Source organism: Gekko japonicus, unplaced genomic scaffold, assembly GCF_001447785.1.
Source record: "Gekko japonicus isolate JY-2015 unplaced genomic scaffold, Gekko_japonicus_V1.1 scaffold2391, whole genome shotgun sequence".
Classification (NCBI taxonomy): Eukaryota; Metazoa; Chordata; class Lepidosauria; order Squamata; family Gekkonidae; genus Gekko; species Gekko japonicus.
In genome coordinates, this window is record NW_015170963.1 from 191,806 (window position 1) to 203,694 (window position 11,889).

At 50.0% G+C, this 11,889-nt stretch overlaps 1 protein-coding gene across 1 annotated transcript in view; it reads left to right on the plus strand.

Moving 5' to 3' along the window:
• The window catches only part of IRX6 (iroquois homeobox 6), a 37,797-nt gene that overhangs the window by 13,132 nt on the left and 12,776 nt on the right, over positions 1 to 11,889 (plus strand). The window contains exons 3-6 of the mRNA XM_015418932.1: positions 1,744 to 2,004; positions 5,092 to 5,204; positions 7,009 to 7,316; positions 10,434 to 11,060. Coding sequence (XP_015274418.1) covers positions 1,744 to 2,004; positions 5,092 to 5,204; positions 7,009 to 7,316; positions 10,434 to 11,060 — 1,309 coding nt within the window. The remainder of the gene's footprint in view (positions 1 to 1,743; positions 2,005 to 5,091; positions 5,205 to 7,008; positions 7,317 to 10,433; positions 11,061 to 11,889) is intronic.

An 11,889-nucleotide genomic window follows, 5' to 3' on the forward strand; every position in this document is an offset into this window, starting at 1 on the left:
CGACCCCCGCGCCCAGCTCTGCCGGGGGCCGTCACTTTTCCGGAGTCCCCCCCCCCCTCCCAGGAAATTCTATTTGGAATAATTTACAAAGGAGTCCCCACCCCCGAGAACAAAAATCCTGCGAGTGCGAGACAGCGGCGGCTGCAGTCCTGAGCAAGAGTCAATGGACTCGCCCTGCACTTACTTCCGAGTAGACCTGCCCACCTGCCTTCCTTCTTGGGCTCCGACGAGAAGCCCCTTCCGTTTCAGCGCCGATATAAGCGGGGCAAAGCTGCGTCCCCGGGCACGCCTACTCGCGAGTAAGCCCCCCTCGGCACGCCACGGTGACCGACTCCCGACTGAGCCTGTTTAGGCTGGCAGGTTAACCTGTCTCCGCTTCCCCGGGTTCATTTCCCTCGCGATCCGACTTTGTGCGCCCGCCAGCTCCTTGATCGATTTTTTCCCCCTGCACGTGTGTGCGTGTGAACATACCCTTTCCAAAGCCGCAAAAAAGGCGCCATAATTTATTTCCGTGAACCTACCTGTGCACCTGTGCACCTGATTTCAGGTGCACCCCTTACCTTTCCGCCTACCTTTGTTTTTTTAAAAAAGTTAACTGCCTGAAACCTTGCGCGCGTTTTCCTTGCCTATCCCGCGTGCTGAATTCCCCAACATGCCGCCTACTTCTTGAACAGTTTTAAAACTGTGACGTGCCCCCCCTCCAATTCAATACGATGGGGGAGGGAAGAGAGAGTGGATGAGAGATCTTGGAAGATTCTTGCCAGGATGGTAAAATTCTCTCTCTCTCCCCCCCCGACTCGGGAATTCGGATCGCGAATGGCCGGATAAACAAATTGCATTTTTGAAAGTCGCTTCCTGCACATGCCTTAAGGCTCTTCCTCCGTGCTGTGTTCTGACATACACACACCCCGGATTGTGGCTCTCCCTGGATCCTCGTGGGATCCCCCACCTTGGTTTTATCCGGAAAGAAGTTCTGCCGATCCCTGAGGCTCTTGAGCAGAGAAGGCGCGCGCCCGAAGCGACTTTATCCGGAGTCAAGTCGGGTCAAGCTCGCTTGCGGCTCCCGGGGCTCGGCTTGCAGGTCCTTCACACTCCCCCAGTACCCGGGACACAGTGGAGACCGAACCCGGGACCTTCGGCATGCAGCTCAGGGACCCGACGCTCCCTCTAAGCTGTGGAGTCTTGTGAGCAAAAATTCCACTTTGTGAGCTGCCGGCATTCAAGTTGAGAGCCTGCGATTCGACGACTACATAAAGTAGTTTGCTCTGGAAGCCCTCCTTCCTGGGCTAAGACAGAAAGGCGTGTAAGGTAAAGGAAAAGGTTTCCCTTGCTCGAAAGCCAGTCGAGTCCGACTCGAGGGTTCCGGTGCTCGTCTCCGTTTCCAAGCCGAAGAGCCAGCGCTGTCCGAAGACGTTTCCGTGGCCATGTGGCCGGCATGACTAAACACCGAGGCGCACGGAACGCTGTTGCCTTCCCACCGAAGCGGTACCTATTTATCTCCTTGCAATTTCTTGCTTTCGAACTGCTAGGTTGGCAAGAGCTGGAACTAGAGACGGGAGCTCACTCCTTCATGCGGCACCCGGGTCTCGAACTGCTGAACTACCTGTGAGCTAGCTAGCTCACACTCACTCAGCTTAGAGGGAACAATGCGGGGACCCCCCCCTTCCTCTTCCCCCCCCCCCCCAATTCTCTCTGCTTCTTCCTTTCCCTTTTCACCTTCTCTCTCTTTCCCCCCCTCCCCAGTTCTTCGTCTCGGCCGCTTCCACCACGACCTGCTGCGACTCCGCGTCCCGGGCCGCCTCGGATGTTTCCTCCGGCTCTTCCCAGCCCGCCGCCCTGCGCTGCCCCTCGTACGAGAACCGCCTGCTGGCCGGATCCAGGACGGACCTCAATGCCGCTCTGGGCATGTACGGCTCGCCCTACGCCGCTGCGGCCGCCGCCAGCCAGGGCTACGCCAACTACCTGCCTTACAACGCCGACCCGTCCGCCCTCTACACCACGCTGGTGAGTGCCTGCCCGCCTGGAAGCGGGTCGAGGGGGGAGAAGGCGCTAGTCCTTAGTGATCCAGTCTGGGAGGGGGGGGGGCTTGAAGCCTCCCCTCCAACCAGGGCTTGGGAGAAGCAAAAGAGGAGACTCGGCTTAAAGCGAAGGCCAGGAGGCGATCTTGGGTACGCTTCCTCGGGAGTAAGCTCGACGGAGACTTGCTCCCCGGCAGAGGCCCCTTAAGGATCGGGCTGCGCGGCCGCCGTCCTAGGAGGAGACCCTTCCGGAAAGCAAGGGAGAGATTCTGAACAGTGTTCCCTCCAAGATGAGTTAGTGTGGGGTAGCTCACAGGGTTTCAGCCTCCGGCTCACACATTTTTGCCTTCGCTCAGGAAGGAGGGCTCCAGACGAAGTGTTCCCTCTAAGCTGAGTTAGTGTGAGCTAGATCACAGTTTTTTTAGCCTCTGGCTCACACACATGTTTGTCTCAGCTCAGGAAGGAGGGCTCCAGAGCAAACTCATTTATGCAGTTGCCAAATTGCTCACTCACAACTTTCATGCCAGTAGCTCACAAAGTGGAATTTTTGCTCACAAGACTCCACAGCTTAGAGGGAGCACTGACAGGTCGACGCAGAAGCAAGTCCCATTTTCATTCATGGGGACAGTGCTTTTGAAGGACTGCAGCGTCAATTCCCTTGAATGGCGGAGCTCATTCCCGAGTAAAAGAGTCCAGGATCCAACTGTGTGACTGGCCAGGGTTACTTGGGAGTAAGTCATGATGCCATTGTGGGCTAATTCTTCCTTGTACTGGTAGTCTTACTTCCTAGGGTAGGTGCATCTAACTGGACCAAATGAACGAGTTCAAAAACTGAGCACAGAATGTGCCCAGGCAATTCCACAAGAGCAAGATCCGAGATACTTAATTCCAGTTGTTTTCTATCTGTCCACCAACAACCACTGTAGGCTCTTGGGGGGCAGAGATTTGTCCAACCGAAACAAAGGATGCCTTATATAACATTCACATCGAGGCATCCAAAACAAAGGATTGGGGTCTCTGTTCCCAAGGCGAGGAGGGAGAAAGAGAGAAGGCAGAGGAGGAGAGATAGAATTAAGGACCACCGATATAAAATGCAGCCACATGGATGTTATTCATTGTTTTATGAAATGGGTACTGAAGAGAACGGATCGCCTCAAACTGGTTGCATGTGAACCGAGAATTAAGAACTATTTCTTAATTCACTGCCTATTTCTTAATATCACTGCCACAGGAAGTGGTGGCAGCTACAAGGATGGACGGCTTCAAAAGGGAATTAGATAAGCATATGGAGCTATTAGTCACAAGGTATAGATAGGGGCTCTGGGGCAAGTGATGCTCTGTCTTCTTGGTGCTTGGGGGGGGGGACAACAGTGGGAGGGCTTCTAATGTCCTGGCCCCACTGGTGGAACTCCTGATGGCACAGGTATTTCTGGCCACTGTGTGATGCAGAGTGTTTGGCTGGATGGGCCTTTGGCCTGATCCAACATTGGTGTCTCTTATGTTCTTATGTCCCCATGTAGACCCTTTGTGTCCACATAAATAAATTCAGTCAGGTCAGCCTGCTTGGTTTAGTGGTTAAGAGCAGCAGCCTCTAATCTGGAGAACTGGGCTTGATTCCCCACTCCTCCACATGAAACTGCTGGGTGACTTTGGGTCAGTCACAGTTCTCTTTACTACAAATTGGTTATATTTGTTGTTGTTGTTTTCTGGGCTTTTGGAGCTTTCCTGGTTGTCTCAGAGGCAGAAATATAGTGGACCAAGCTTTTTCCCAGCCCTGTTCCAGAGTTCAGAACAGAGCAAAGTGTTCAATCCAGATGAATGACTCCGTAGTTTTTTAAAAAGTGTGAGCTGGTGAATGTGATGTCATTCTCATTAGTGGTTATAGATCTCTTCCCAGGCCATGGCTCAGCAGTAGAGCATCTGCTTGGTGTGCAGAAGATCCTAAATTCAATCCCTGATACATCCAGTTAAAAAGGAACAGGTAGAAGGTGGTGTCAAAGACCTCTGCCTGAGACCCTGGAGAGCAGCTGCCAGTTGGGTAGACAATATTAACCGTAAGGGACCAAGGGTCCAATTCAGTCAGTATAAGGCAGTTTCGTATGTTCCTGTGTTCTCTTCCCCACTCCAAACAACTGAGATGATTAGGGAGTTGGAGCAACTTTTCCATGAGGAAAGGCTAAAGGGTCTGGACCTTTTCAGGTGAGAAAAGAAATGACCAAGGGGGTTATCAACAGAAGTTGATAAAATGATGCACTGGGTGGATAGAGTTGACAAAGAGAAATGTTTCTCCTTCTCCCAAAATTCTAGAACTTGAGGGTGTCCAATGAAGCGAATGGGCAGTAAATTCAGGACAGACAAAACGGAATATGACTTTACACAGAGAGTGATTAAAATGTGGAATTCGCTGCCAGAGGATGTAGTGATGGCCACAGGAATCGACAGCTTTCAAAGGGGATTAGATAGATCCATGGAGGAGGAGAATATCGATGGCTACCAGGCATGGTGGCTGAGGGGAACCTCCACATTCAGAGGCACTAAGCCAAGAGGCAACGTCAGGGGAAGGCCTCGGCCTCTATGCCCTGTTGTTGGCCCTCCAGATGAACTGGTTGGCCACTGTGTGAGACAGGAGGCTGGACTAGATGGACTACTGGTCTGATCCAGCAGGACTCTTCTTATGTTCACACCTGGCTTTTCAGAATCGATGTTCAGGGGAAATAGGGCTACGTTCCTAACAGACTGATCTAGCAAACTGCCTTGTGTGCCTGCTTATGTAATACCACATTCTGCATTGTTTAACATGTCATGCCTAATACTTATGCTTTGTTTAGGTGACACCTCCATTTCAAATTCCTGCAACCCTAGACCTATTGCATTGCGTGTTAGATGCTATCATCCTACTGATTGCATTAATTGCATTTCCTCGGCCTCTATGCCCTGTTGCTGGCCCTCGAGAGGACAAGACGCTAGACTAGATGGACTATTGGTCTGATCCAGTATGACTCTTCTTATGTTATTCCCAAGGTGGGAAGGGCCCCTTCTGTGACCCTTAATCTCTTTGCCATTTGCTTTCCAGAACTCCCAGTATGAGATCAAAGAAGGCACCTCAACTTTACATCCGGGGATTCCTCAGCCCGCCACTGCGTATTACACCTACGAACATTCCTTGGGGCAGTACCAATATGACAGGTAATGCATACCTTGAGCAGGTGGGCTTGGCAGGTGGCTTCGACCAACACTGCTGTATCCAGCTTCTGGTATTATCTCACCCCGCTTGCCTCAGGTAATCCCTCAAGGGAATGTATTATGCCTGCAATCAATGTTCCCTCTAAGCTGTGGAGTCTTGTGAGCAACTGGCTTTAAAGTTGCGAGCAAGCAATTTGGCTACTGCATAAATTAGTTTGCTCTGGAGCCCTCCTTCCTGAGCTGAGACAAAAATGTGTGAGCCGGAGGCTAAAAAACTGTGAGCTGGCTCACACTCACTCAGCTTAGAGGGAACACTGCCTGCAATGCTAGGTGGCCTTGCATCGGAGTAAATCCCACTGACTTTGGCGGAACTAGTTTTTGAGTAAATGTTCAGAGGAATGGGGGAGGGAACCAGAGTGACAGGCTGCATTTTTATTCATATGCGCTGGACAATGCTCCCTCTAAGCTGCGGAGTCCTGTGAGCAAAAATTCTACTTTGTGAGCTACTGGCATTAAAGCTGTGAATGAGTGATTTGGCCACTGCAGAAATCAGTTTGCTCTGGAGCCATCCTTCCTGAGCTAAGACAAAAAATCTGTGAGCCGGAGGCTACAAAACTGTGAGCTAGCTCACACTACCTCAGCTTAGAGGGAACACTGGTGGGGGATCTCATTCTGTTCAGTGGGACTGAGGGCACGGCAAGATGCCTTAAACAATTGCCCCCCCCCCATCCCTGAAATATTTGCTTATGGTGCCCATAATAATGACAATTAAATACTGCTTGCTGTGTTTATGAGTTTGTTTCAAATCCTTGCAAAAGCCCTTTAAGTTGATTAACGTCATTCTGCATTACGATTCTCTGGTTACGGGCTGGTTTTATTTTAATTTGTTTCATTTTCTTGCTGCGTCTGTTTTGTTTCATTTATTTCTGCGCGTTTCTCCCCAATGGTGACTAGCATCATTTTCCTTTCCTCTGGTTTATCCTCACAACCACCCCATTGGACTGAAGGTGTGTGACTGGCCGTAGGTCACCCAGGAAGCTTCCATGGCATGAATGGGGATTTGAACCCAGCTCCATGTCCAACATTTTAACCACTAGACTATACAGTCTGAGTTCCTTGCCTGAGGTCACCTTGTGCTTACAAAATTTAGCAGTGATATAGGAACAGTATAAAACTTATAATAAACATGGTAATAAAGCTGGAATGCAGATAACACTTGCAATAAAAGCATTATAAAATGTGATGTACGGAATGCATAACCTGGATTACAGGAATTGGTAAACTATGCAGTAAAAACAAGAAATGCATGTAATTATGTAGTGAAATAATTGATGCATGAATTATTATTATTACTACTAATAATATTAATAATAATATCCTGAATCTCAGGATCATTTTCTTGTTTGGTCAGTCAGTTTATTGTGTTAGCTTCCAGCCATAGCAATCATGGCGGTGGGGGGAGTACAAGATGACATAAAATTATAAATAACGATTAAAATCTAAATATCCTTTAAAACGAATAGCTATAAACTACCGATACTATCCAACTATACATACCTAAAACACATCATACAAATTATTATTGGATATCATTTATCTATTATTAATCATATCTAGCCAGATTTTCCTCCTGTGAATGGCCACCCACCCATATTTTGCCACACTGAGGGTAATTTCTCTATTCCTACCGGCTACCATTATTGTTAAACAGAAGACTTCTTCATGTTAGTGGTTGTAATCTGGAGAGCTAAAAGCCTTGACCAGATGTATCTCTCAGCTCATCTGTTTTGATCTCCATTCCTGCCAGGTATGGAACCGTGGATTTCAGCAGCTCGGCCAGGCGCAAGAACGCCACCAGAGAGACCACCAGCACCCTCAAGACGTGGCTGTATGAACATCGGAAGAACCCCTACCCTACCAAAGGCGAGAAGATCATGCTGGCCATCATCACCAAAATGACCCTGACCCAAGTCTCAACTTGGTTTGCCAACGCCAGGAGAAGGCTCAAGAAAGAGAACAAGATGACCTGGTCTCCAAAGAACAAAGCGGGAGAAGAGAGGAGAGAGGAGGACAGGAGGAATGGGGATGACTGTAGCAGTGAAAATGAAGACAAAGGTAGGAACGGGTCTGTCTGCCTGTCTGTATTGCATGTAAGAACAGGGCTATTTTTGGGCAGGAACGCACAGGAACGGAGTTCCGGCTGGCTCCTGAGTTGGCCACGCCCAGCAGGAACTCATTAGCATAATAGGCCACACCCAACAGCAGAAACTCATTAGGATTGGCTACATTAGGGGTGTGTGGCCTAACATGCAAAGGAGTTCCTGCAACAACAAAAGCCCTGGGTTTTGACAACAAACAAGGTAAACAGAATCATAAGCAAAAGGTGGGTGTGGCTGGGTGACCACACTTCTGGTAACATGGGGGTGCGGCCTAATGTGCTAATGAGCGGTGCTGTCAGGGGTGTGGCCTAATATGCTAATGAGTTTCTGCTGTTGGGTGTGACCTATTATGCTAATGAGTTCCTGCTGGGCGTGCATCTGCTGACACTGCTGGGCTTTTTCAGATCAGTTCTGAAAGAAGTCTCTGGTTAATTTGTCCCAGGCACTGAGTTTCATTCCAAAAGTATCCTGCATCTGAATGTGGAGGTTCTCTCCTTGACTATTAGGGCATAGTCCTTTCCCCAGCTGTAAAATGGGGAAAAATAAATAGAAGAGGCGAGAGAAGAGACTGGATTTATACATTTATACCCCGCCTTTCACTCAGAGTCTCAGAGCGGCTTACAAACTCCTTTCCTTTCCCCTCCCCACAACAGACACCCTGTGAGATAGGTGGGGCTGAGAAAACTCTGACACAAACTGCTCTTTTTCAAGAACAGCTCTCATCAGAACTAGGGCTTGCCCAAGGTCATCCAGCAGCTGCGAGTGGAGGAGTGGGGAATCAAACCCACTTCTCCCAGAGTAGAGTCCGCGCACTTAACTTAACCTCTGCTCCATATGTTTACCCAGGGGTCATTTCATAGAAAAAGAGGTGCAGGAGCTCATTAGCATAACTTATTTGCATATGCCACACCCCCTGACATCACCGGAAGTGTGTCAGAAGGCAACACCCACCGCCTAGGCTCCACTGGGCTGTTTTGGATTGCTAGCTATTGAGGAGGGGGGGGCGTGCAGATCTGTCCTCGCAGAGGAGGGAAAGCTTGTACCTGAATAAAACTTGGCCTTAAAGGTGCCACTGGACTGTTTTGGACCAGGGGGCCGGGGGGAGCTCTGCAACTTACCTGGCTGCTTCTTGCTCTGACTGAAGGCTGCTGGGAGCAGGGGGTGGGGCTTGTTGCATGTGCCCGCCCTCTGGGCTCCTTACTGCCGGAGCTCCGCTCCTGTGCGCTCCTGCAGGAAATGACCCCTGACCCTACAAATCTTGTTCTCGAAGGTGTTATTGGACCCGAATCGAGCTGTTGTACTGTAGACCAACAAAGATACCCTCTGAAACAAAAGATAAGAACCTCCGGTGACGCAGCTTCGGGGGCGGCGTTCCCCCCGGGGCCCGATTCTGCCGCGGCAGAAATCGGGCCTCCGAAGCGGGGGATTCCCCGCCCCCCGGCCCCATTTGGCAACCCTACTTGAAGACCAACAAGGATTTATTCAAGGTCTGAGCTTCCGTGTGCATGCACACTTTTTCAAATAGATTGGAACGGAAGGTGAGGTTCAAACTTATAGACAGGGGCTGAAGAGCAAATTAACAGCAAATTAACCTGAACGCGGTACCCCTCTCATTGACCACAATGTGATGTACAATAGGGAGTGAGCATATTAGTTGCGATGGATCCTGGGAGTTGTCCACTGTGTTTAAACTGTTTTAACCGTATTTTATTGCACTGCGTGCCTTAATTGTTTTTAACTTGTGGTGTTGTATTACACCTCTGTGTTTTGTAAGCTACCCTGAGCCCATGTGCGGGGAGGGCGGGGTATAAATGAAATAGAATAAATAAATAAACATGTAACACGATGTAGATTTTTTAAAAGATATGCAAAGACAAAACTAAATAACAAGCTAAGATTATAAGGTCAACAGCTGCAAAGCAATAAATATGTCAAAAGAAGACGGGGACTCTCCATTCACTCCTCTCAGGCATTTTGCATGTTATCTAATAACTGGCCCCATTCACACAGCGAATTTGCTGTGGGAGAGCCACGATTGGATGGCGGATTTTCCGGGCGCGATCACACCACGACATCTGGCTGGAGTCCACCCGTGGCCAACCCGCGGCATGCTGCTGAAAATGCACGCTATAAAAAAACCTCCTTGAAGATAGTAGCAAATGGTTTGCCACGGGCTGCCTCTGGACTCCCTTGGTGTGATCCACACCATCGTGGCTTTTCCCTCCGGCCGTCTTCGTTGCAGCGCAGACACCGAGGGCTGGAACTGTGGGTTGCTGCCGACACGTCTGATCGCGTTATCGTGCGGCTAATTGCGGCACCGCAAATAGCCACGCCCCCCCATTTTCCGGCACATGTGACCGGGGCCCTTAATACTTTTGCATGTGATCTAATAATAATTAAATGCTGTCAAATTATAATTGATTTATTGTGACCTCTCATGGAGTTTTCAAGGCCAGAGGTAAGCAGAGGTGGTTTGCTATTGCCTTCCTCAGCACAGCAACCGCGGTCTTCCTTCGTGGTGGTCTCCCCTCCAAGCAGGGCTCTTTTTGTATAAAAAGCCCAGCAGGAACTCATTAGCATAATAGGCCACACCCAACAGCAGGGACGCATTAGCATATCGGGCCACACCCCTGACAGAGCAGCACATTAGGCCGCACCCCCATGTTACCAGAAGTGTGGTCATCCAGCCACACCCACCTTTTGCTTCTTATTCTGTTTGCCTTGTTTGTTGTCAAAACCAGGGCTTTTTTGTAGCAGGAACTCCTTTGCATGTTAGGCCACAGACCCCTAATGTAGCCAATTCTAATGAGTTTCTGCTGTTGGGTGTGGCCTATTATGCTAATGAGTTCCTGCTGGGCGTGGCCAACTTGGGAGCCAGCCGGAACTCCGTTCCTGCCCCAAAATAGCCCTGGTCCTCCAAGTATTGACCGTGGCCACCCCTGCTTACCTTCCAATCTCTGATAGGCTAGTCAAGGCTATTCCCAATGCTGTGTGTGGTCTACCGAAGTTCAGTTTGCATCGAAGTGACTTCTCGCTTTCCTCCTCCCACCCACTCTCTGTTCTGAACACACAGATCCTAAAAGCTGCAAAGAAGAAAAGGAGCTAAGGCTGAGCGATCTGGAGGACCTGGATGATGAGGAACCGGAGACCAAGGCCGAAGCTGAGCCCAAGCATCCCCATCAAGAACGGCCTGTCATGGTCAGCAGCGCCTTGGCCGAGTGTGAGAAAAACAACTGCGGCTTGACTCCGCCCAGCCATTTCCGTGTCTTTTCTTGCACCAAGAGCGATTTGCCAACGTCAGGGGACTTCCTGAGCCACAAGGGGGCTACCTTAGCAAGCAGCCTTGGAGGCCATAGCCAACCCTACGAAACTCCAGAGAAGCCCAGGATTTGGTCACTAGCCCATACGGCGGGCGCCAATGTGATTGTGGGACCTGCGGTCAACTCTGGTCCGAGGACAGAAAGCCCAGATTGTTTAGTGCTCAGGGGGAGGCTCCCTGGGGCCGGAGGACAATGCGGCGAGGAGAAGACCCTGGGTGGCCTGGTGAGAACGCAACCCATTCATGACAAGGCCCTGGAGGAGTTGAGCCAACCGACCAAACTCTTTAGGAATTCCACTTTCAACTTGCAGTCCATCTCCCTAAACTGTGCTTCCTACCCCATGCTGGGGGAGACCTGCCAATACTCAGCCGGAGCTGAAGGTAGCTATCGTCTTGGCCTATTTCCCTTCCTCCCCTACCCGGAAGCAATGCTTGGATGGTGATCTTGTGTGGCATCAGAAAGCCTGATGGAGCCACTGCCCGGGAACACTTTAATTTACTGCTATGTTTTTTGATGGTGTCAAGTCATTTAGAAGTCCCCCTCGCAAGAGGCAGAGAATCCCTGTCGAGCATGCACTATAGTTAACGGTGTGCTATAGTTATAAAGTTGCCTGGGGAATGGAGAGAAAGCACATTATCTGCCCCAGGTCCTGGTCAGTACGGTGGGAAGGGGACGGCGGTGGGAGTTGGCAGCCAGGGGTCTCGCTGAAGGTAGTCATAGCCAAATATCCTAGCCACAGGAAAGATACAGAAGAAAACCATAACATTGCGCAGAAACCCCTAGAGATCCGCATTGCAACCAATGCTGTCTCTAAGTTTGGAGCCAGTTTGGTGTAGTGGTTAAGTGCGCGGACTCTAATCTGGGAGAACCGGGTTTGATTTCCCACTCCACCTGCTGATGTGACCTTGGGCAAGCCATAGTTCTGGCACTGTTGTTCTTGAAAAAGAGCAGTTTCTGTCAGAGTTCTCTCAGCCCCACCCACCTCACAGGGTGTCTGTTGTGGGGAGGGGAAGGGAAAGGAGTTTGTAAGCCGCTCTGAGACTTCAAGTGAAGGGCGGGGTATAAATCCAATCTCTTCTCCCTTCTTCTCTTCTTAAGCTGTGGAGTCTTGTGAGCTGAAATTCTACTTTGTGAGCTACTGGCATTAAAGTTGTGAGTGAGCAATTTGGCTGCTGCATACATTAGTTTGCTCTGGAGCCCTCCTTCCTG